General features: G+C 45.5%; 1 protein-coding gene and 1 long non-coding RNA gene across 6 annotated transcripts in view; one reads left to right on the top strand and one right to left on the bottom strand.

Annotated features, from left to right (window-relative positions):
* Nucleotides 1-7,280, bottom strand: part of ST3GAL5 (ST3 beta-galactoside alpha-2,3-sialyltransferase 5) — a 49,853-nt gene extending 42,573 nt beyond the window's left edge. For all 5 annotated transcript variants that reach the window (XR_006960114.1, XM_047067954.1, XM_047067952.1 and 2 more), the window contains exon 1: nt 7,106-7,280. Coding sequence is in view for 4 of the 5 variants with exons in the window: in XM_047067954.1 (XP_046923910.1) it covers nt 7,106-7,193 (88 nt within the window). In the remaining variant the exon portion in view is untranslated. The remainder of the gene's footprint in view (nt 1-7,105) is intronic.
* A 156-nt stretch (nt 7,281-7,436) lies between these two features.
* Nucleotides 7,437-25,229, top strand: LOC124503125 (uncharacterized). The gene is made up of 5 exons (XR_006960115.1): nt 7,437-7,531; nt 8,681-8,825; nt 16,882-17,062; nt 23,752-23,938; nt 24,518-25,229. It is a non-coding gene; the product is annotated as an uncharacterized LOC124503125 (long non-coding RNA).
* The last annotated feature ends 527 nt before the right edge of the window (nt 25,230-25,756 follow it).

Genomic DNA, 25,756 nt, shown 5'->3' on the forward strand with positions numbered 1-25,756 from the left:
GTATTTAGGTCTATAAGAGGCATGGCTAAAACACAGAATTTCCTTTTATAACCCAATCACATATCCCTTTTCCTCTTTGCTCCAAATATTTGGGAAATCATTATTTGGGCAGGCCCCAAAGAAGCATGCTGCCAATCATATAAGCAGGGTTTTTTTTTTTTTTTTAATGTTTATTCATTTTTTTGAGAGAGGGAGAGAGACAGGGCATGAATGGGGAAGGGGCAGAGAGATAGGGAGACACAGAATCCAAAGCAGGCTCCAGGCTCCGAGCTGTCAGCACAGTGCCTGACATGGGGCTCAAACCATGAGATCATGACCTGAGCCGAAGTTGGATACTTAACTAACTGAGCCACCCAGGCAATCCTCATATAAGCAGGTTTTTAGGTTTTTTTTAAATGTTTTATTTATTTTTTAGAGAGAGAAAGCATGAGCGGGGGAGGAGCAGAAAGAGAAGGGGACAGAGGATCCTAAGCAGGCCGCGTGCTTACAGCAGCAGCAGGCCGATATGGGACTCGAACTCACATTTGATCATGTGAGATCATGACTTGAGCCGAAGTCAGAGGCTCAACCGACTGAGCCACCAGGCGCCCCTCATATAAGCAGTTTTAATCAAGCATGGAGTACGTGCCTGGGGCTACAGCAATGGCCAGACGGACACAGTCTCTTTTTCAAAAGGCTCTCATGATCTTATTTTAAAAATCAGACAAGTAGATCTATCACAAATGTAATTATTTTCATAGTATTTCTTTCAAATTTATTCTACATTGAACATGAGGGCTGTGTTACAAGATGTTTTAGATTTGTGTGTGTGTGTGTGTGTGTGTGTGTGTGTGTGTGTGTGTGTCTGGGAAGGGGTTAGGAAAGGTCCTCCCAGGAAGGAATGAGTAGAACTCAGTGGGCAGGCAGGTTGTCACCTGAGCAGTGACAGCAGGCACGGAGGGGAAAATTTCACATGGAGTGCCTGAAGGTCCAGCCCAGGAGGGAATAAGGTACCAAAAGAAGCTAGAGAAAAGAAGCAGACCATGCCATGGCCTGCTGGAAATGGGAAATTTTTTATCCTGAGATAAAAGGAGCAACTGGGTAGGAAGTTAATTGGAACTGGATTTTGGAGAGACCTCTCTTGAGCCACACTGGAGATGGGGAAGTCCTCTTGTGCCCTGAGACCAGTTAGGAGCCTGCTGTGGAGACCCAGGGGAGTGACGATGGCCTGCAGGGGAACACGCCAACCTGGACAGGGAACAAGGCCATCTCAGCCACCTCGGATGACCTTTCCAAGAATTTCCACAGGAGTTGTTCTCAAGCATGCGGCAGGAACACACTATGTGCTGCAAAGGGAGGGATGCATTTGCCTCCTTGTCACCTCCAGGTCAGACTGCCTGAGTCAGAATGTCCCCTAGACACTTTCCCCAGACTCTGTCCCCTACACTTTATTAGTTTCTTAACCCCTCTGAGCCTCAACATCCTCATTTGTAAAATGGGGATAATAACGATACCAAACTCACATGGCTTTTGTGAAAATTAAATGAGCTGTACGTATAATGACATATACATAAAAAATGACTATATATATATATATATATATATGCATGCTATACTGACTCACTTTATTGTCACCTGCTCTAGTCTAGTCTAGTCGTCTAGTCTAGAGCAGGTGACAATAAAGTGAGTCAGTATAGCATTTATCTTTTCTTCTGACCTATCTATGTGTTGTAGCATGTAGGTTTGTTAGGAGGGGAGTGGGTTTACTAAGCTTTTCACAAAAAGCCCACTCCTCCTTTGCCAGCCACTGAACACTGCCAGATTCCTACGATCCTAGATTTCCTTGGCAGAAAACTGAACCCCACCACCAGTTAGCCCTGACTGTCCCCTTTATCAAGACAAATCAGCTCAATGTTTAAGACAGGCTAAGATCCAGAGCTGTGCTGTCCAGTACAGTTGCCACTAGCCACATGTGGCTGTTAAGTACTTCAAATGTGGCCAAACCAAATTGAGATGTGCTCTATATAAGTAAGTTACACACCAGGCTTTAAAGACCGAGTATGAACACGAAAATTTAAATTGCTCATTAACAATTTTTAGATTAATTTCAGAATATACTGGACATACTGGGTTAACTAAAATATATTATTAAAATTAATTTCACCTTTTTTTTTAAAGTTCCCTTCCTTCTAATTTGTTGGATTCATTTTAATTGCTATGTTCCTAATGTCTTAATTTAGCTAAATCATTAATTTTTGCTATTTTTCTTGTTAATATGAGCAATTAAGACTGTACCTAATAGTTTAAGTGTATAAGTCATCCTACAACTTTTGACACATATGTTTATTATTATCACTTATCTCTCAAGCCTAAATATTTTTAAATTCAAATTTTCACTTTTTTTCCAAAATAGCATTTAAAACTGATATAATTTAGTTGCACTGTGGCCAGAGAACTTGTTCTGTATGATACTGGTTATTTTAAACATGTTAGAACTTATTTCATGACCAGGTGTATACTCAATTTTTGTAAAAGTACAATCTTCATTTGTGGGACCATGTTTTCTATATAAACAGTTGGATCAAGCTTATTGTTTGCTGGAATAACCCTTTACTGGTTTTCAGTCAGCTTGTTCTATCAGTTACTGAAAGATGTATAATAAAATCTCTCTCACTTTGGTGGCAGATTTGTCAACTTTTTTTTTTATTCTTCTGTCACTTTTTACTTTACATTGTTTGAAGCTGTGTTATTAGGTGCATAACAGTTTAGAAGTTCTTATATTCCTCAGAAATTGCAACTTCGATACAACTGTTTCTTTTCAACTTTTTAAATGTAGCTACTAGAAAATTTTGAATTATGTGTGGCTTGAGTTACAGTTCCACTGGACTAGAGAAAGGATAAGCAAGAAGCCTACACCAACCACCAAGTCCTGGAAAACTAAGGATGTGACTGCAGAAAATAACAAGCAAAGGGAGGAGAGTATTGGGAGCCCTGTTAAAGGACCATACTCTCTTCCTCTCTTGCCACTAGGGTCTAAATAGGAAATGAGACCAAGATGTTTGTCAGAAGCAGAAAGGAGGTGAAGAACAAGATAGAAGAGGATAAAAAAGCAGAAGCTGAGGGGCGCCTGGGTGGCTTAGTCGGTTTAATGTCCAACTCTTGATTTCTTCAGCTCAGGTCATGATCTCACGATTCATGAGACTGAGCCCTGTGGCAGGCCCTGTGTTGCCACGATGAATGGAGCCTGCTTGGGACTCTCTTCCCCTCCCCAGCTCATGCTCTCTTTCTCACTCTCAAAAACAAACAAATAAATACACATAAAAAAAAAAAAAAAAAGGCAGAAGCTGAGAAAAGGTGGCCAGGGAAGAAGGAACTCTATACATATCATAGAACAACGACTTCCGTTGTGAACTCAATATATTTAAGCCTTTAATCATGAAAATGACACTTGGTATTAAAAATAGCCTTAATGTCCAAAAGATAGAACCACTATTCCATTAAAGCAGACCTTTTTTATTTATTTTTATCAATTTTCCCTCTTTGAATTAATCAAATCATACCATATGATACTTAACTATTATGATTTTAGATACTTAACTTAATCCTGGATGTTTTTTCCATGCCAGAGGAAGAGAACAAAAATATCTTGTACGGCCTTAAAGGACTAACCTAGACTTTTCCTCAATGACATGAGAGAATTCTTAACAGAAATGCGGAAGCACAGAGAAGGCAGATCAGAGAAGTAGAAACAAGTATAGAAAGTACCAGGCACCTGGGTGGCTCAGTCAGTTAAGCATATGACCTCAGCTCAGGTCATGATCTCACGGTTGGTGGGTTCAAGCCCCGTGTCTGGCTCTGTGCTGACAGCTCAGAGCCTGAAGCTGGCTTCAGATTCTGTCTCCCTCTCTCTCTCTGCCCCTCCCATGCTCACTCTCTTTCTCTCTCTCTCTCAAAAACAAATAAACATTAAAAAAAAAAGGAGCTAAAAAATATATAGAAAGTACAATGTTTAGAAAGCAAAAGGGAGGAGAGGTTCCCAGAAGTGCTTGCAGGGAACTGGGAGCTGAGATAAGTTAAAGCAGTTTGGCCAGAGAAACTTTTCCCTGACAACAGAACTCTTGGGTTGCCCACAGCTCGGCCTGTGCTGCTGCGTGACTCGGGATACCGGGGCATGGAGCTGACTGCACTTGCCAAGAGAATATGGGGCATGGGGCACAGCCAGATAGAAACTGATCATGACTCCTGGTAAGTCTCCTGCCTGTCTCCTTGGTGAAAACTTGGTGTTGCCCTCATCAGCTAGTAGTAAGGAGGTACTATTATAAAACTAACACTACACTAATAAAAATTAACTACTAATTACCATATAATAACCATATGATGACCACACTAATAACAACGTAGTTATTAAAAAATTGGAATAACATGGCTTTGCCTGCAGCTCCCAAAGCTGAGTATACACATGCCCATTACCCAGCAATCACACACCTACCATACCACCATCAGAAATGCATACGTATGTATACCAAAGATGGGTACGAGAACAGTCACAGCAACGTTATGTGCAATAGCCAAATGCTGGAAACTGCCCAAATGTCCATCAACAGTGCACAAATATGTGATATATTAATCACCCAAAGGCCAAATCAGCACTGAGAGGAAGCACACTACAGCAAGAGGCAGCGTCACGAGTGAATCTCAGAAACCTAACTCATTAGGAAAGATGTAGGATACTGCAGGATCCATTTATACACGCATGGAACTGTCAGGTGTGGTGGGTTGCCCCCAGGGAGGTAGGGACTGGAAGGGAGCACACGGGGAGCTCCTGCTTCTTGATCTGAGTGCGTGGGTGTGTTCAGTTTGGAAAACTTGTGAACAGTACACTTACAGCGTGTCTACTTTTCTAGTATGTGTGCTATACTTTAAAAAGAAAGAAGGAAAGAAAAAGCTGTCCAGGTAAGACAAGCCTGGAAGTGTCTTTGTACCCTCTAACCTCATTGTTCCCCCACTCCCTCACACTTCTTCCTTGCTCCCCCTCTGCAGGTGTGCTTAAGCTGGTTCTCTCTCCCTGAGGAGCCCCACACATCGCTATCCATATTTACGGCTTCTTCCTACACCAGGCTGGTGATTTGCAACCCCTCCCCATTTTGGATGCCTTGGCTAATTTAGGCCTTTCACACTGATTCAGCCCTTGCTTCTCCTTTCTCTGCAGTTAGGAAGTTTGTACCATCACTGTAGATCTTCCCAGCTGTTTTATTTCTGCCAAGGCTGCCCAGCTAGACTTAAAATCATGGAGCATGCCCTCTGGGAATGATCTCAACCCTCCACAGGCAGTTCAGATTAATTTGTTCCTCATGAACTAGAAGGGTGTGGAAGGTGAGTTTTAATCCTCCCAGCAACTCCTGGCTCCCAGACATCCCCCTTCGGCCCCCAGCACCTGGATGGACTCCCACAGAGAGCTCTAAACCTTTTTTATTATAGTCTGTTCACCTCCCAAGAGCCAACTTGCTAGATAAATTCCCCTCACTGCTGCCAAACAGCATGGAACTAACTTAGCCATCTGGGCCAAAATTATAAGCATTTTCAAAATAGGTAACCATAAAATGACTTTTTAGAATATACGCCTGTTGGCCCTCTCACACTTCCATTAACTCCCTCATACCTTCCCATCTCACTCATTTCTTTTCTGGCTTAGAGGAAGAAATGGCTGCTAATCACAAATAAGGTCCATTTCATCTTACAGAAACAGCAGCACTCACATAATGGACAGACATGGAAAAAGAACCATGACATCTTGGTTATAGTGCTCTGGCAGTTCACAGCACTCTCTCCTGTCTAAGCATGTGTTGGAATTTAGGTGATCCTGGCTCTAAGACTAGAAATGTAAGACATTCTTCTAAACTGTCCAGCTTTCCGGATTACACAAGTGAAACCACAACCCATCATGTTTTTGAGTCTGTGCCCCTTCACTCAACAGACATGAATTCCTCTTCCTCACAGTTTCAGGACACGCATCCCTCTCTGGAAGAGGATTAGCAGTTATAAAACAAGAGGAGAGTGAGGCTAAACACCAGAGGGCAGGAGATGAGTCTTCTTCCTCTTTGTAACCCCAGTACTGAGCTGGGTGCTTGGCACCACAAGCAGGCAAGTCAAGGATGCGAAACGCAGCACATAAAACTATTTTCTCTTTTAAAAGAGCAATCCATAATTAAGCAAAGGCCACCTACACGAATTAAGACATGAGAACATAAAATTCATCTTTCAAGTCAGCTGATTTGTAGGACCCCTTTAACGGGTAAACACATTATTCGGTCAGAACCACTGAACCAGAGGCCTGAAAGGGACCACAGCCATCAGCAGCAGCTCAAGCTTCCCAGTAGCGACCAGGAAACAGAGCCCCTCAAGGGGATATGTATTGGCCAAGGTCACCCAGCTGGTGTGGGGTAGAGACAAGCCCCCGCCTCTCCCTATTAGCCCGGCACCTCTGAGAGATGCTCTCCAAAATCCTTGAGTTATTTACACACTAAAGGCGTATAATGAATGCATGCCTATGTCAAGTCACTGCTTACAATTCAGAGGAAAGCAAACGGTCACCAAAACGTGTCTCTTTCGTAGGGCTGGCTGCAGAGGGGGGCAAGGAAGGTCACTGGCGAATTTCTACGTACAGACGCCACACATCCCGCCTTATGGAAGGATGCAAAGGGCAGTTTTGGGAGCTGCTAGTTACACTGCAGAGGGTCCCCCAATCCCGTCCCAGGGAAACGAGTTAACTCGGCTCTGCTGGCTCGGAAGCTTCCAGCAATGAATTAAACCCCAAGCCGCTGCGGAACACCGGGGGAGAAAGGGCCACTGCGGCTGGACTCGACAACCTGGCGGTTCACCCCTGAGCCTCCACCGCGTCCACACTTGCGTGGGCCGCGGCGCCCCCTGCCCCGTCCACGCGGCCCGGAGCCACGACTCCCAGCCCGCGCCCCCGCGAGGCGCGTCCAGGGGCGCCGTGCCCTGGGAGCCGCCCGCGGGGCCGGGGAGGAGCCGCCAAGCCCCAGCCAGGCAGGGTTAGGGACTGATGGCCACCGCCGCCCCCAGCCCGCGGGCCCCGCTACGCCGAGAAGGGGGCTGCGCCACTTACCTCGGCCGGCAGGTGCCGCCGCCGCCGCCGCCTCCGTTCGCAGCTGCAGGGGACGCCGCTCCGCGCCGCCGGCCGCCTTCGTCCGCATGCTAGGGAGGGGGCGCCGGCCGGCCTCCAGTCCAGGGCCCCGCGCCCCCGCCCGCCCCCGGCGCAGCGCTCGCGCCCATTCAGCACCAGACTGTCCGCTCCCCCGCGCGGATGCGGAGGAGGGACGCGGGCGGGGCCGAGCATCACGAGGACAAGAGAGACCAATCAGAGCTCGCGAGGGGGGGGGTGTCCCGCGGCGGCCCCGCCCCCGGGACGCGCAACGCCTCCACCCACTGTGGTTCGGGGAGCCGGGCGCCTTCGGCAGGACGTACCGGGGACAGTGGGCCCCCACAGCCCTCTTGGACTCTACGTGCAGTTAGGCGGTGGAGGGAACAAAAGGTGCATTTGGACTTGTTACTGCGCAGAGGACTGGTAGATGCGGAGTCGGTGAATGAAGGGGCTTTTAGTAGTCACGTGCTTTACTTGCCTGCACAACCCCCCCAGGGCGACCACTGTTCAGAGTTCCTTGGGTCGTGAGACCTTGAGAGCTGCAGGAGGGCAGCCTGGGCGTGGGGGAGCGGGGAGGACTTGCAGAACGTCTTTATTTTTGTTACACGTGTCCGAGAAAAGGTTAGTAGTGCTGATTACCTATTGGTATCAGATGGGTAATTGAGGCCCGGAAAGCATAAGTGAGGTACCTAATTCATTGGGACATCTGGTGGCAGAGCAGGGATCAGAACCTGCGCTTGGAGTCCCCCTTTCCATATCTCAGGAGTCTCCCTTGAATCTGGAAAAGAAATGTCATACAGACTTTTAAAGCATTAATATTCGTGAATCCCCAAATTCAAGAATTAAAAGGAGTTTAAAGCGCTGATATGTTATTTCTTTAGAACACCCAAGGGTGTATAATGCGTCTGCAACATTTCTGTGCCTTGGGACTTGTTGACTCCTCAGTGAACTCATTGGTCTGTTTTCAGAATTTCCTTTTAGGTTACAGATACAGTGCATTGCAGTCATGTGCCTGTGATACCGGTTCTGGTTTAAAACGGAAGATCCTAGAAACTAAGCCAAATATATTTGTGAAAACTTAGAATTTTGTCGATCTTTTTTGCAACAGTTTGTACAGGGGTTGCAAAGCACCAGAGTTTGGCAGTGTCTGTGTTCTTTCCCCAGTGGGGGCAGGGGGTGCTGGAAAAAAATGTTATATCTGGGTAACAAAGGTCAGGAGGGAAATCTTGGAAAGGAAGGGGGGGGACTCTGTTGTCATACTTTCCAAAGGGATTTTGCCATAAAAATGTTTCCAAGTTATTCTAAGGTGAGAATACTGGAGCATTTTGAAAATATTAGAGGAAAAGCTGTCACTGGGAGATCTAAATCCAGTGGAGTGGCCAAGGCTGGCCAGGCAGAGCAGCTGCTGGGGTCAGGGACAGCTGCAGGGAGAATGCTGAGCACCTCACCACTTCTCTCTTGGAGACCTGCCCAAGGCCAGCCTGCTTGGTCAGACACTTTACCTCTCTTTGCCTTAGCTGCTCTTTCCCTTTCTCCCAGATACTTCTTGTCTGAAAAATGCTGTGAGAGCATTAAGGTTGGACATAAGGATCAGCCTTCCGGCTTGGAGGACTGGGTGCAAGGTGGGTGTGACAAAGAAAAGGAGCTCAAAACTGCCTCCTGTTCCAGCCTAACCAGACCACTGGTAAGCTTACCCTGCATCCGCTGCCTCATTCACCCCATTCACATTTGGTGGAAAGAGAAGCTGACTTGTGGGACAAGACAAGCCCTGACCTAAAACACCCTTTTTACTAGCTGCAGAGCCTCTGCTACTGTTCTGGATAGAGACAGAGATCCTCAAACCGTAAATTAGGATCAGCCCCTCAACCTCAAAGCCTTACCTGGAATCTCTTCAAGTCAGTGGCTGGTCTCAGAAAAGCTCAGGACCCTGACTAGCACAGTGGCCAAACTGTTGGTAAATCTGGGACAGCTACCATGATTTTATAATTCTTTAGTTCCTTATGTTCATTACTTAGGCATTGTGTTACCCCAACATTCATTCCACCCTTCCCTTCTGTGATGCAACATGTGGTTTAGGTAAGATTGCCCCACTCTTAGCTCTGTGAGCGGGCTCTGACTGGTCTAGGTCAGCAGTTCTCAAACTATGGTCCATGGACCCCTAGGGGTCCCTGAGGACCTTTCAGGGAATCTCTGAAGTCAAAGTTATTTCATAATTATCTAATACATAGTTTGCCTTTCGCATTGATGGTGCAAAGGCAAAGGTGTGCAAAACTACTGGTGCCTTCACAAATCAGGGTAGTGGCACCGAACTGTACTAAGAGCCTTCATTACCGCACTAATGGTAAAAAAACAAAAACAAAAACACAAACACAAAAACTTTTAATTAAAAAAATGCAGTGTCATTTAAGAATGGTCTTGATGGAGCAATACATATTAATACTAAATTTATTAAAATCTCAACCCTTGAGCACGTATCTTTTTAATATTTTATATAACAAAATGGAAAGGCACATAAAACCCTTCCACCGCAAACCAGAGCCTGGTGGTTGTCTAAGGGAGAGCACGTGTGCAGCCGCAAGCTGAACTGGCTGGTTTGGGTTTTTTGGGGGTTTTTTTGTTTTTTGTTTTTTTCATGCAACACCATTTTCACTTGAGAAAGCAACTGACAAATTATGGTTATTTCAGCTTGATTATTTGGTAGACATTTCCTTGACAATCAGTTAAGTGAGCCTGTCTCTTCAAGGAAAACAATGGACTATTTGTTGGGCCAATGATGAAAAAATTCCAGCTTTCAAAAGAAATTTAGAATTTTGGAAAACTTATTATCACCCTGAGACAGCTTCTCAATATTTAAGGACTTTTCTCATGTGACGAATGGTGATGTTAACAAATGTGACTTGGGGATATTGGGTCATGTATAATGTGCCAACATTTACAAGACCTGCATTTACTCAGTGAATCAGTGTTTTCCAAATCGCTAATGCATGATGTTACAAAATCACACATGGGTAAAAGATGAATTCTAAATGCAAGGCAGACAATGGATTTTAATTTGACAGTATGAAAAGTTTATAGATAAGGTTTTCAATTTCACAATGCAACAAACCTTTAAGGAATTACCTCTTGTAGAATTTTGGTATAGTACCAAAAAAGATACCCTTTAAAAGCTATCGGGGCACCTGGGTGGCTCAGTTAAGTGTCCAACCTCAGTTAAGTGTGAAACCTCTTGGTTTCGGCTCAGGTCATGATCTCACAGTTGGTGAGACTGAGCCCTGTGTGGGGCTCTGCACTGACAGCATGGAACCTGCTTGGGATTCTCACTCTTCTTCTCTCTCTGCCCCTCCCCCATGCGTGCTCTCTCTCTCTCTCTCAAAATAAATAATATAACCTTCAAAAAAGATCTATCAAAATACTCCTCCCTTTTCTAATTACATATTGATGTGAAGCAGATTTTCTTCATGTACTTTAACCAGAACAATTTGCAACAGATTGAATACAGAAGCAGATATGAAAATCCAGCTGTCTTCTATTAAACCAGACTTAAAGGTTTGACTTGCAAATCAAAAATAAAGGGGGGAAAAAGCCATTTTTCTCACCATCTTTTTGTTTTGGAAAACATAGTTGTTTTTTTGTGTTTTTTGGGGGCTATTAGTACTTTTTATTTTTTTTTTTATATATATGAAATTTATTGACAAATTGGTTTCCATACAACACCCAGTGCTCATCCCAAAAGGTGCCCTCCTCAATACCCATCACCCACCCTTATTAGTACTTTTTAAAACATAATTATTTTTTAACTTGTTAAAACATGTAATTTTATTTTTATGATTTATTTTATTAATTTAAATTAAATTACATTTAATTTCTAATTTGTCAAATATCAATAGATTAAACCTCCATTAAAAAGATTCTTTAGGATCCTCAGTAATTTTTAGAAGTGTAAAGGGTCCTAAGACCAGAGTTTGAGACCTGCTGGTCCAAACCACCCAGAGAGATCCCATCCTCCTTGCCCCTAAGATTGATTCATGGGCGGCCATCAGAACCAGACTTATCCAGTCAGAGAAAACCTTAGGTATTTATTGGATGGTGGGAGAGAGATGCTCTCATCTCCTGCTAGACAGGAGTCAGGCAATAAGTAGCCTTAGTAGCCGCTGATAAGGCAGCCATTTTAGGCAACAAGAAGAATTGACCTTAGAAGAGAATCATGCTGAGGGAAGCAAAGACAGAGGTTAGAAAGAAACCATTGCCTTTATGACATTTTTGAGCTACTAGATCAAACCAGCCCTGCAGCCCATCCTACCTGTATATGCTCGAGTTTAATGAGCCAGTGAAGTCTCCAGTGGGTTAAACTAGCCAGACTCAGGTGCCCCCTTGATGCATTGTATACCTGTTTATGAATATTTTTACCTAAATAGATGCCCAGGGCCTCAAGGTAGCATACTTTCTAGGGTTTATTCATTCATGAATAAACTTTTTCATCATGTCATCAGTACAGGTTAGTGAAGGCAGAGCAGGGTCTGGGGGAAAAGGGACCTGACACAGACAAGTGGGGTCAAAAGTGCCAATAATACTTTGGAGAGCAATGAGGAACAGAGGCATCTGATCTTGAACAGCAAAGTGGTAGCAGGTTTTAACTTTCTTTTGCTTTTATGCATTTCTCAAATTGGACAACACAAGCATGTATTGCTCTTCTTTGAAGGAAAAAATAGAACGATATTATTTTTAATAGCCCTTGAATAGGGGCACAGGCTCAGAGAGCAGGTTGGCACCAGGATATGGCAAGAGAAGTCTTGGGCTAAAATTGGGCTAGCAGGGAAGGAAGATCAGGGAGGCAGATGGGCCCGGAAAACAAACTTCCTTTCATTTACAGTTTTGCCAACAGCCAACCTCAAAGATTCAAGGGGATGAGCAAGAATCTCCAAGGGTTAAGGAATCATTAATTATGCCTCCGTCAGAGCCGTTGGAATATATGCAGCTCAGAGAGAGAGATTGAGAGAGACCAACACTAGATTTAGGTCAATAGTAGAAAAGGCTTGAGAGATATCACATTAAGTGAAAACAAAAAAGGGGACACAGATTGCATGCAAACTTCTATTATGTGGCCAAAAAAAAAAAAAAAAAAAAAAAAGGCGAGAAGAGCGCTTGGAAAAAGAAAACAGTTGTGGCATTAGGGTAGCAGGATCATGAGTAATCTTTTTTTCCTTTGTAAGAGATGTCCTTTCATGTTGTTATAATGTTGTTTTTTACAATAAATAAAACTGAAGGGAGTCATTGGTTCAAATTACTGAGGTCTCAGAGGCTTTTCCAGATGGCCTGTTTCTTTTCGCCTGCCAAATGGCTCTCATCTGACACCAAGACAGGAGCTGTGCCTTCCCTAGGGCCTGGCATCTTCGAAGCTGTTAGGGGTGATGCCGATGTGACTATTTTGTAGGTGGCCAGAAGGAAAGGAGAGAGGGCAGTTGTAGCAGCCAAGACTGAGGCTGTGTGTGAGGCAGGGGCCGGGGGGGTGGGGGTCAGGGATCCCTACTCCTCTACCATCCGCTGGTTTGGGGGGGTTCCCTCCCAAGTATTGTCTTTGTATTTTTCTCTTGGTGAACTTCACCTGCTGTTTGGCTCCCATCCTCATCCTTCTGAGACGTTGTCCCTCCCTCAGTCCCCAGGGGCTGGAGCGCAGCTGCGGCCAACAGAATACAGACCGGCTGCTGCCCTAAAGCACAAAGGAAGTCAATCTCTTGAGGTTTTTCTAGGAATGTTTCCTGTGAGCAATCACGGGAAAAGCAGGAGTAAAACAAACAAGGGAAACATCAGGGGAAGGCTGTCTGTTGGCAGGGTGGCTTAGGTTGAGGAAACAGTTCCACACAGACACATATTCAGGCACATGTGCAGGCTCTCATTCCATCCTTCCTTCACCCATATATTCATTGCACAAACATGTGCCAAGGGCCTATTATGTGCCAGGTATTGTGTGAAGTGCTGTACAAAAATGATTTCATTTTATCTTCATAACAGCCCTTTGAGGTAGGGTCTTCTTACCCCCATATCTTACATAAGGAAGTTGAGGCTTGTAGAAACTTAGGGAAATGAAAAAGTCAAAGTTCACATGGCTAAGAAGTAGCAAAGCTGGGATTGAACCCTGGCCATCAGACTCTGGAGTTGACCTAAGAAACGGTCCTTTCTCTGAAGGTCAAATGGTCTAACTGGAGAGAAAGACACTTTAAAACAGATGAACAAGCAAAACCAGTAACACAAGGAGATATAACAGAAGGATTATTAAGAGTCATGAGAGCATGGCGGGCGGGGGTGAGGAGGAGGGCCACCGGCTGGACCGGCCTCAGAGCTCAAGGACACATCTTGGAGGGGTGAAAATTGAATTTGGCTTTGAAGTATAAGGTGGGTATATTAGTTTAGGGCTGTGTTCATTTTCTACTGCTGTGTAAAAACTTACCACAAATTTAGCAGATTAAAACAACTCAAATTGTCTCACAGTTTAAGTCCAGTTACTGTGTAACTGAATTCTCTGCTCAGGGTCTCACGTGACGGAAATCAAGTTGTGGGCCAGGGCTGTGGTTCTCAAGTGGGCTCAGAGTGTTCACTCAAGCTCACCGGTTTGTGGCAGAATTTCTTTCCTTGCAGTTACAGGATTGAGGTCCTTGGGGTTTTTTTTTTACAAGCTGTTGGCCCCAAATCACCACCCTCAGCTCCTAGGGGCTGCCCATGGTTTCTTGCCATGTGGCCCCATAGAAAGTTCTTAACACAGATATTTGCTTTCTTCCAGACCAGCCAGAGCACAGCTGTATGACTTTCTCTTCTACTACTGATAGACGAAACTTTCTGCTTTCCAAAACCTCATGTGATTAAGTCAGACCCACTCACCCAGATAATTTCCTTATTTTAAGATCAACTGGCTTAGGACATTAATTACATCTGAAAAATGTCTTCACAGCAACATTAGCTTAGTGTTCAATTGAATATAGTGTTCAAGTAGCATCCATCAGAGGCTAGTGATTTGGGGAACCATCTTGGAATTCTGCTTACCATAATAAGATTTAGCCAATGGGGAAGGTGAGGAAGATCAGTCTAGAAAGAGGTAACAGGATGAGCGAGGATTCTGGGAGACTGTTGGAAAATGATAGGAAAGTGAGCGCCATGTTTGCAACAACATGGAAGGGTGGATTCTGGCAAAATCTGCCAAGTCAAAAATCCCTGAGACGCTGGGGAAACTATTAAAAGCATGTTTTACATCAAGGCTGAGATGGCAGGAATGGGAGGACATCCCTCAGAGGCAGAAGCAATGAGAGAGTGGGAATCCAGAGAAGTGAGTCAGAGCCAGACTTTACCTTGGAGTCCCCATTAATTCTGGCCAAATGGGCCACAGAGGTAGCAGACAAAGTTAGACTGAAGCAAGACGTCAGAGTACAGTGGAAATCCTTATGAATACCCAGAACCTTCAAGTGATGGAAATTTTAGTGGATGTTGTCAGATCTTGCTCCCCAAGGGAAAGAGTGGCATATGTGCCATAGACTTGTTACTCGCCTGAAGATATCTGATTTTAGTTCAGGGTGAAGCCGAAAGAAAAACAAAAGTTCCCCCTGAGAATTTCTGACCAAAAGCCTGTCCTTATGCCAATTTGGGGCTAGAATTCATACCACCTTTGTGACCAAAATCCTTTTAAAAGGGTCTTGGGTTGGTAGTTCTCTTAGGCACCTATAAGCAGCAGATCACTTCCAGCTTAGACCTGAATCTAACCCTAAGACAGTTCCCACAAAGTTCCAAGGAATTTGAGTTTGTAATTTTTTTTTTTTTTTTTTTTGAGAGAGCGAGCAAGCAAGTGCCTGAGCGGGGGAGAGGGGCACAAAGAGAGAGAGAATCTTAAGCAGGCTCCATGCTCAGCACGGAGCCCAACATAAGGCTCGATCCCACAGCACTGGGGTCCTCGTGACCTGAGCTGAAATCAAGAGTCAGATGCTCAACTGACTGAGCCGCCCAGGCACCCCTGAGTTTGCAGTTTACATCTGCTTTCTAAGGCCTTCTTCATCTCTTTTGTTGAGTTCTTCAGCCCTAGAACTTCTGCGTAGTTCTTTTTTTTTTTTTTTTTTATATAATCTCAAACTATTTGGTAAAGAACTCCTTCTGTTTATTCATTGTATCTCTGAGTTCCCTGAAATACCTTTCTGAGTTTTCTTGTATTCGTCGATTTTCTTCATAATAGATGTTTTGAGTTCTTTCTCAGTTTGCAATATCCCATGCCATTGAGTTCAGTTGCTGGAGCATTATCATTTTCTTTGCATGATGCCATATTATTGTGATTTTTCAGCATTTGATGAAATGAGTTTGCAACTTAAAATACCACATGTGGAAACAAGCCACTATTCATAAGTCAGCAGAAAAAATGAAATAAGGACTCTGACCCATCACACTGGCAAAGTAGAATTTGAAGATTCAAAATACCAAATAAGTTTGTTCAGTGTTTACAGAAATAAAAGGAGGTATTGAAAATGAAAGTACTAAGAGCTAAAAGAAGTAGATTATTGATAATAATAACTCAGAAACAGGTAACACAATAAGAGAGAAGTAAAGATATAATGAGCATCAATTGAAAGATCGATACAAAAAAATTAGTCAAAATACAGCACCAAGATAAAAAAGTTCTATCTAGAAAAACTAAATAAGATTAAGAGACTGGTGGACAGAATGGTAAATCAAAGGTCTAGCACATGCCTAGTCAGACTTCCAGAAAGAAAGAAAAAATCGGGGAGATGATATAGGGGCAATCACTGAAGAGATAATGGCTAAAAAAATGTTCAGAATTGATGAAAAACATAGTCCCACAATTCAGGAACCCCAACATACGATAAGCAAGAACATTAAGAGAAATCCGAGATGCATTACAGTGAAGCTGCAGAATGCTAGCGACAAAAAGAAAATCTCCTAAGCAGTCAGAGAGAAAAGACAGATTCTTTATAGAGAGACAGCAATGACGCTGAAAGTCGCCAGAAGACAGAGGACGCATATCTGCAACGTTCTGGGGGAAAGTAACTGTTCACTGAGAAGCATATAATCTTGCAAGAACAGAGGCACAATAAAAGCATTTTCTGACAACAGAAATTGATGGACATCCCCCTACATAATGGAATTCCTGAGGGATGTACATTGAAGAGAAGGCAAATGATCTTGGAAGATCTCAGATGCCGGAAGGAGAGTAGGAATCAAAGACACGAGTGAAAGAGTTAAAAGTGAAACTTGATTCTGAGAAAACAACCACCTGAATGCATAAAACCATGAGAATCATTCATGTGTACCCTACGATTGGGAGAAAAATGTGTGTAGAGGAGCAATGGGAGATTAGATTGGGACCAGAGTTTGTAAGATTTGCCAGCCAAAAGTGTTTGGACTTTATTCTTCTAGCAAGAGGAAGATATGAAGGGTTTTTGTTTTTTTTTTGTAATTAAAAAAAGGATAAGATGGGATGCCTGGGGGCAGGACCAAGCAGGTGAGACAGATGTGTGAGGGAGGCTGGGTGTGAGACATAAGACATCTATGGGGACTATGCAGCTGGAAAGCCCCATCTAAAGGGGACAGTCACTGCTCAGCTCTTTCCCACTGCTGCCATGTGGGAATCGAGCAGCCTGTGTTGCTAGATCGTTAGAGTCTTCCAGAGCAGCTAGAAATCTGGGGGTTGGGTTAGTTTTGTATTTCTAAGTTTTTAAAATTTAGCTACAAATTCATTTTTTTTTCTTTAGAAAATTGCATCACAGAATGTATGGTGACACAAAACTTCCACATGGAGGGCCTGAGGGTTTGTGACATCTGGACTGATAAAAGTGATGATGTGGAAACACTAATACCGAAGCATGTGCAAGGTCAACTTGAGAAGTTGGTCCCAGCTCTGCCGCCTCTTCAAAAGTTATCCTGTCCTGTCAGGTTTGGTTTTGTTTCTTTACTCAGGGATGCTCTCATATTACCAATGAGGCTGTGAAGTTTTTACAGGTGGGGACCTTATCTTCTCTGAACATGCCACAAGATAGAGCGCATGGCCTGGCTTTCAGAGGGTAGGGTAAACAACGTGGTAAGAAATTAGCGTCCTTCTTCCCGCTCCCCCAAATCTCATTCTCAAAAGAATCAGAAGTATCGTTCCTCCCTGCACCCCCTCAGGATTGCTGTACCCTAGGGATTTGTGTTTCCCTTGCCCAACCTGGATTGGATGGCCTCCTAGAGAAGCTGAGACCTTTACCCAGTTCCCCTAAAATGCCCTAGGAGGTAAAGAACCTTCTAAAGAAATGCCTGAAGATGGCCATGTACTGACCACTAAATGCCACAGCTGGGCAGGAAACTAGAGGTCCTGTGGTCAAGCCCATGGCTGGCCTGTATGTGATGAGGCCATCTCTGTGAGCCCTGGAGCCTTGGAGTCTAGAACCAGACATAAAGCTAAATGGTAACAACAGCACCAACATGGGCAGAGGAGGAGGCCCTTGACCTATTTTCCTATACCATATAAGGTCTAGAGTTCTTCTACTATCACCTGGAAGGAGGAGGGAAATTCCAACAGTGGCTAATGTCAATCATCTGGTCAACCAGACAAATCAGATTTAGAAAATAGGGCTCTATTATTGCCAGTCCAATGGGCATCTGTGAAATGTTTATCAATGGCAGGAGCTCTACCAAGAATGGAAGGAAGTTGAGGGAGATAGGAGAAGGGAGTTGGTGGAAATGGGAGGAGTGATCAAGCCTTTGATCATTAGAAACGCGTCACCTCTGCTTATCCCAAAGTGACATGCATCCTTTATGACCATTTCCCTAGAGTCAACAAGGAAAAATCATAGCTTTTCCCTTTTATATACACTTAAAATAATATTTTTTTTAATAAAGTGTAAGAGACCTAGCAAAAGTTCCAAAATCATAAATGCAAAACTCAATGAATTATCTCTAAATGAACATACCATGTCAAAAACGGGTCAAGAAATGGAACATTGCTGACCTTCCCAAAGCCTGCCTTGTGGTTCCTTCTGGTCACTACCCTCACCTTCCTTCTGTGATGGTAGCCACTCATCTGACCTCCACCCCTTAGATTTGTTTAGCTAGTCTTGGAACTTTACATAAAAGAAATCTACAGTACGGATTCTTTGTATCTGGTTTCCTTCACTCACATTGGGTTTGGAAACTTCATCTATCTTGCTGCATGAGGCTTAGATGTGTTCATTTTCACTGCTGCATAGTATGGAAATATCACAGTTTTTAAAATCCCCTTGATGGAGGGGTGCCTGGGTGGCTCAGTCGGTTGAGCATCTGACCCATGATTTCAGCTCAGGTCATGATCCCAGAGTGGTGAGAATCAGAATTTCCTGAAGTTCAGTTTCATGAATGCCATCTTTGTGATTTTTGCCATATTCCTGTACCACCCGTACTACCACTTAATATTTTTCTTTCAACTGTCTAACTTGTAACTTTTAAAGGTCCGCTTTAGCCTTACCCTAAAAAAATGACAGCTGTGAACTCATAGCTTTGATGTGTGGCTACCGTGCTTTTGTTATGCATTAAAATATGCATATAACTCTTCAAATAAATTGGTCAGTTGGCTACCCATGTGAGATATTCTCTATTGCCTCCTCCTGCTCCTTTCCCAGCCCTGCTCTGTGTGGGAAGCTGACCTCCACACACTGCCTCAGCCGGCTCTCTTGCCCTCTGCCTTTGCGTGTGTCTGGCTGAGAGGCACTGGAGGGTGGCTAGAGGACAGGGTATTTCTCCCTATCCCAGCTGGCAGTTGGCTCCATTCTCTATCGAAGGCTACAGGTCTGGTCAGGCAGCCCTCTCTCACAGCCAATAGTTTTATCTCCTTGCCTCTCCAGATGTTTCAAATCCCTGGCATTTTACCAATCCTTGGTTCCTTTCCTTGTGCCTATCCCTTTATAAACGATCCCTTACTAAGCCTCCTTCAACTCCACCCCCCCCCCCCCCCGCCGCCATCATGGGGCCATGATGTTTCCTGCTAGGAGGGATGTGGTGTCAAATACCACCAATGGCAAGCATCCACCCCTGTTCTATACAGGTATTAGCTGAGACCCAGGAAGGGACTCACTTATCCAAGGTCCCCCCTACTGTGAGTGCCAGAGCTAGGAATGGTCTCCCTGGTTCAATGCATTTCTCACCGTGGATGCTACTCCTAGGGAAGAAACTAGTCAGGTCTAACAGTGTCCAAGTGTTCAATATTGTAAGTCCTCTTTCTAAGCCTCTCTCTCTTCCCTTCCCTGTCCTAATCCTTTTTTTTTTTTTTTTTTAATGGGCCCTGGATCTAACTGGATCACAGCTGGCTTATTTCCTGACATATGCCATGTATCAGCCCTCCCAGAGCCCGCATCTTTATTCAAACACACCTGCATTTCACTTCTCTCCTTTAGTCATGAATCCTTCCCAGGAGAGGCCCAAAGGCCTGACCCACACATCTCTTCCTGTATGAGCCTGCTGTGTAAACTTTTCCCCTCTGTCCAGAAATGATCATGCTTCCCCTACTCTCCCCTAGCTCTACCTTAGCACTGGCCCAAGTGGTAACAAGTTGTGTATGTGTTTCTTTGACCACACTATGACCACTTCTCTGAATGATCATGTGGAACCCCTTTGTATCATCAGCACCCACCCCTGAGCCTGACTCGGATCAGCCCCTCACAGTGCTGTGTTGAATTAAATTGCATTCACTAGGCCATCAAGAACATTAAAGCATGAAAGATGTTCCAGTGGGTCACAGATGAATTCCTGTCTCACTAATTTTTAATGGTTATTTATTTTCAAATGATATGCTGGAGATGTGGTCTGAGTTGAGGGTGGGGTCAGGGGTGGCTCTTCGCCAGTCTCTTATTCTTCCCCTCTGAGGCATGCTGGAAAGGGATGAAGAAGTGGCCATCCAGTTTCATTATGGGTCATGGTTCTCCAGCGAAGGTCCTTAGGTAAGAGGCATTGGGCCTATATCCTGCTGAGTGGGTATGCATATGCTGTGTGCATGAGAGAGAATGGAAGGGGGCCCTCAGAGTGCTCTTTGAATCCCCAAAGGGGCCCAGCTCCAAAGAGCACTTTGGCCTTGAATGTAAAGGAGGTCTTGCTGATGTCCACACCCGAGGTCAGGTTAAAGCCCCTATTAATTATAAATTGTCCCTTCTCCTGGGTCTTTCCTCTCTGCGTGGATCTCCCATGGAGGCTTTAGGGAGGGTAGCTTTGGCTTCAAGAGGCAGCTTATCTTGGATCTAGGAGTTCAAATCCAGAGTTATGGCCACGTCCTTGTTTCTTTCAGACATAGTTCCTATGAGCATCTGCCCAGGGCCTGAGCTTGCAAGGCAGGTCTATTGTGGAGAGCATCCAGCTCCTATACCAAGAAGGGCCTCCATGTTTACCACTGACCATGGGCTCACCGATAAGTGAGTCAACTCCCAGCTTTGAGCACCTCAGCGACCTTGAACCATGAGCTAGGGTTGGCACACGTTGTCAGGACAGACTTCCTCAAAGGGGCCAAGCTCTTACACAGCGATCTTCCCTCTTGCAGGGAAATCTGGAGGTTGTACTGATCATAGAGCTGGTTCTCCAGGGGAGCAAAGAATCAGGATGGAGGGCTGGGTTTGGGATTGATGGGTAGTAGCCTGGTGTTTGCTGCACACTATTCTCTTCTCCTCTTTATTCTGTCTCACACAGAGCTGAGGGAAGAGGCCTTGACAATGGGTAGAAGTTAGGGGATCCTGACTGTGGCTTCAACCCTAGCCAGTGGTTGTATACCCAAAGGAACTTCCTGGTTCTTGTTCTCTCAGGCCATCTGGATACCCTCCCCTCTACACATTACCCTGGCATACTGCCCACACCTGGGCTGTCACAGCCCCCACCCCACCATGCACACCCAGGAAGGGGCCCCAAATGGACATTGGGAGCCCTGAGTGCAACTTTCACTTCTGCCAACAACAAGAACCCATGTATTCTTGGGCAAGTCCCTTCACCTCTCTGTAAGAGAGATATAATAATCCTGTAAAGCCCTCAAGTGTTACTTGGAGGATTAAGATAATGGGTAAGAAGGTCTTCAACGGATTCTGAAGTGCGATTAGCATTTATTATTATTTATTATTATTAACCTGTTCCTTCCTTGGGGCCCTGCTAAGTGAACCAAAGTATGAATGGTTAGTAATGAACTTTTAGTTTCTCTTTCCAGACAACTATTTGCACTTGTAACCAAGATGCTGCATGCCTACATTCAGAGAAAAGAGTAGGGAATAAATCCCAAGTTCGCAGGCATGCAAGAGAAGAGCATCCTCTGAGCAGGATGTCCTGCTTCCTTTACCAGATACTTTACTGGCATCACCAACTCCCCTCATGAGAGGTTGGACATTGTCATCTATGTCAGGGAAGTCTTTGTGCAGAAGGCTGAAGGGAGAAGAATTTCCAAAGACAAACACTTGCCGGGAAAACCAACTTCCCAAACTTCCTTCGTTTGTCAGTCGCTTGGTACCCAGTTGATGCATCCATGAGACTGTTTTCAGCTGAAAACACCACAGCATTGGGAAAGGGAAAGAAATCTTTGCCAAATTCCCATGTTATGCTGGTTAAGGAGGAGAAACCTGCCAAAAAGTTTCCTAACGTTTGAAGGCCCCTGTCCTGTTTAAGGTGTTTGTTTTCATCCGGATAGGTTGGTGGCTGCTTTCTTTCTCTCTTGCTCAACTCTTCCTCCTGCGTTCCATCAGAGTTCTTGTTTCCCATCCAAAGGGCTCCACCCCTTTTCTAGCAATTTCCGTTTTCTAACCCTCCATCTCCTCCTCCTCCAGTGCATACAGACACGGGTTCATCTGAGAGTTTCCCAGCTGGTCTTGGTGCGACCTTCCATCACCTCTCACAGTGTCTGGCTCCTGAATGAATTCTTCCTTCAGTCTAACTCAGTTCTGGACGTCACTCTCCTGTTTCCAGACTCTCCTCAGACTCCTCATTATCTACCAAATTAACTTCCATCCCCTACAGCTGGCCTTGGTTAGCTCCGTCGTTCCCATTCTCCTCAGTGCCTTTCTCAAACACCTGTTGGGCCCAGACAGCCTTTTTGAGCCTCCTCTATTTTTCCCTTATCTCTTCCTGCCCTACTCCCTGGCCCCGTGCCCTACTCACACCACTCTTCAAAACCTCTCCATAGCCTGTCTCTGCACATTTGTTATACCGTTCCTTCCACCCAGAGTTCTTTAATTTACTCTTCACAGGCACCGCCCCTAACAGCCCATCTCAGTGGCACTTCCTCATTAGCCAAGCAAGCATGTGCTCATATGGTAGGGGTTCTGGGCAGGCTGTTTACCAAGAGACCCTCAAGCTGCTGGCCATGTCTTTAGATTTTTCCTCTTGGGCTACTCAGACTCCCCAGAGAGGAATCTTCCAGGCTCTTGCCTGGAGGGTGGGGTCAGGCTGCTAGTGTGTTTAAGCCCCAAGTGGCAAAGGGTGCTAGGAGTCCTTAAGTTTAAAAAATTAATGGCATCTGGGCACCTGGGTGGTTCAGTCAGTTAAGCATCCACATCCACGTGGAGCCTGCTTGGGATTCTCTCCCTCCCGCCCCCCCTCTTTCCTGCTAGTGTGCGTACTGTCTCTCAAAAATAAATAAACTTTAAAAGTTTTAAAGAAGCCTTTAAAAAAATTTAAAAAATAAAAATCAATGGCATCAGTCCTTGCTCCTTCTGTTTTCCATTCTGCATCCCACACTCCACTGTTATGGAGCCCCCCCAGTCCAGAAACCCACTCTGTGACCCTTTCATGAGACTAAAGCTGCAGACTTCTGCTGGGGCAAGAGGGGCAGGCGCCCAGCAGAATGGAGTCAGAGCAGGCCTCAAGGGACCCAGAAAGTGCCAATAACTGCAGACACTCATAGATTGCTTACCAAGCACAAGCACTGCTTGCTGTGTGTTCAAAGTAGTTTACATATGTTTATGTATTCACATATTTACATTTACCCCTCAAACCCTGCTTCTCCTAGTTCTCTGCACTTAACCCCAGCCCCTGACTACTGGTCCTAAGCTCCTGGGGCTCCAGCTTCCTCCCTTTGAGGAACCTGTGGTATGAAACATTCATTCTAGCTTTCTCCAAGTCAGGCTTAGGGTTGGGCTCAAAAGTCTGCCTGGTCAGTTATTCCTCATCTGCTTGCCTTCCTGCTTCCAAAATGTTAATGCTATTATTTCCTCATAACATCCTTTCTTAGGAAACATCACTGCAACTGTGTTAGTGGGCTAACGGGTGTTGGTGCATATGGAGATAGTTGTCCACCCACCTGGCCCGGTACAGCCACCTCCCCGTCCTGAGTCCGGGACCCTCCCAGGGTCCCAGGCCCTATGGGCCTCTTCACTCGGCTAGTCCTGATCTGGAACCTTTATAAGAAAACCGAAATTCTAACTATAGCACTTCTCTGAATTCTGTACATCATGCTAGTAAACATGCTAAGGGGGTAGTGGGAACTCCCAAGTCTGTAGCCAGTTGGTCAGAAGCCTAGGTGGCCCGGAGACCCCCGAACTTGTGTCTGGCATGCGAAGTGAGGACAGTCTTGTCAGAGACTGTGTCCTTAAGCTGAGGAGTCTGCGCTAACCCAGGGTAGTTAGTATCAGAACTGCGTTGCTGTATTGCAGATACAAAAGGCGCGAGGAAGCCCCACTCCCCTGGGACTGCCATGGTAGCAGGAGTGCTGGAGATGAAGAGATCACAGAGAGGGCAAAGTGAAGCTTCTGGACCTCGCCTGCCCTTGTAACCAGGGCCTTCTCCCTCCACTGCCAACCCCAGAGTGATGAAGTCTGCAAGTTTCCCCAGGCCTCATAGGTACAAATGAGGTTGTATTCGTGACCTTACTTCTCAGTTTCTTCCCCACATCCACCCCTGCAAAGTGCCTGTGTCCATGAGAATTTCTGGGAGTTCCCCGGGTGGCTAAGGTTTGCTCATGAACAAAGACAGTCATCTCTTTCTGAGGTCTCCTGGACACTGCTGCTTCCATGGGATAATACCATTTGAGATATATTCTGCTTGCCTGTCCACATTCTCTCCCCACCCTCCTCGGCCACGCTCGGTGTCCTGCAGCACTGACCTTTATGAATTGTATCATCCAGCCTATTTTGTCCTGACTTCTGGTCGGGTTCAGCCAGTGGAAGGCACTGGAGGCAGGGGTGGGAGGAGAGGGAGGTCAGTATTTATTCCCTGCTCCCTCCCTGTCCTGAGTTGGCTGATTGCCCTAAGAAAGGCTACAGCTCTTACCAGGTGACCCATATTGTGACCACTCCCACAAGAGTCCCCTGAGGGGGAGGAGGATGGGCTTCCTGCAGCTGCTAGCCCTGTGATGCTTCACCACCCCTCGTGGCCTTCCCCTGGCACTGCCCACAGCGTCGTTCTTCGAACTCTCCTCAGATGGCCACGTTGAGATGCCCCTTGAGACCCCGACCACACAGACATCACTGCTGTTTCCACTGGATGCACATCCTCAGGCCACCCTGCCTCCCCCTGGACATCACCAATAATTCTACTGTGTCCTATTGAAGCGCAGCTGCCATAACGCCAGTGCTACGCGGGCGGGGACATCTCTCCCTGCTCGGTTTCACTCTGCGAGAGGGGCTCAGAGATGTATCCGCTTGTGCCCACAGTGTCTTCTGGAATTTTGAGTGAAATAGTGCCTCTGTTTTACCATGCATGAGGCTGAAGGAGGAGTCCCAAGTGTATGAGGTGTTGAGCTGGAAAGAGCCAAGGAGCCACGTTCTCGCTTTAGGGCTGGGGGCTGGAGCTGGGAGTTGGCTCTGCCACTAAAGCTTCACTTTGGCCAGAACAGTTCCTGTTTGATCTATTTTTAGAAATTGGGCTTTTGTGAAGACTTCCTTTAAAGTATGATTCCACCACTTTAAAAGTGTTTGCAAACAGCCGGGCTAGGCGATTCTAAGATCCCTTCCAGTCTCAACATTTTTGAACATAAATCACCCTTGTCTTCCTCAGCGTTGTGCCAGGGAGGGTCTCGTTCCAAGAATTAATGGAAAACTAATGATGAAAGACCCATCTTCTGGAGTGCCTGGGTGGCTCAGTTGGTTAAGTGTCTGACTCTTGACTTAGCTCAGGTCATGCTCTTACAGTTTGTGGGTTCCAGCCCTGTGTCAGGCTTCATGCTGACAGAGCAGAGCCTGCTTGGGATTCTCTCTTTCTCCTCCTCCCCCCGCCCCCTCCAGAATAGATAAACTTAAAAGGAAGAAAGAAAGAAAGTCCCATCTCCTGCCAGGTCTCTGCCACAGCAAATCTACCACGACTGGGTGAATGGTTTTGCTCCCCCCGCCCCCCCCCCCCCGCCCATCCTCACTTCTCATTTACTTCTGTCCCGATTCCCAGGCGAGGATAACAAAGGCACATTTTAAATCAGTTGCATCAAATGCAAACCAGCCCAGCGAACAAAAATGTGAAAAACATGGGAATCTTTAACAAACTGAATTTGGGAGCTTTTGCAAAGGCTTGGCCGGTGGCCGTGGAAACTGGCAGCCCCTCAGTAGTTTGTCCCAGACATTTGGTGCTGGAGAGGATTGTGGAGCAGCGATTGATAGTTTGGGCTCTGGGGTCTAAAGGATATGATCAAATCCCAGTGCCGCCATTAACTAACTGATCGATCTTGGC

The sequence above is a fragment of the Lynx rufus genome, unplaced genomic scaffold, assembly GCF_022079265.1.
Source record: "Lynx rufus isolate CCGP_SWC_20201006 ecotype Redwood Valley unplaced genomic scaffold, mLynRuf1.p SCAF_8, whole genome shotgun sequence".
NCBI classification, from domain to species: Eukaryota; Metazoa; Chordata; class Mammalia; order Carnivora; family Felidae; genus Lynx; species Lynx rufus.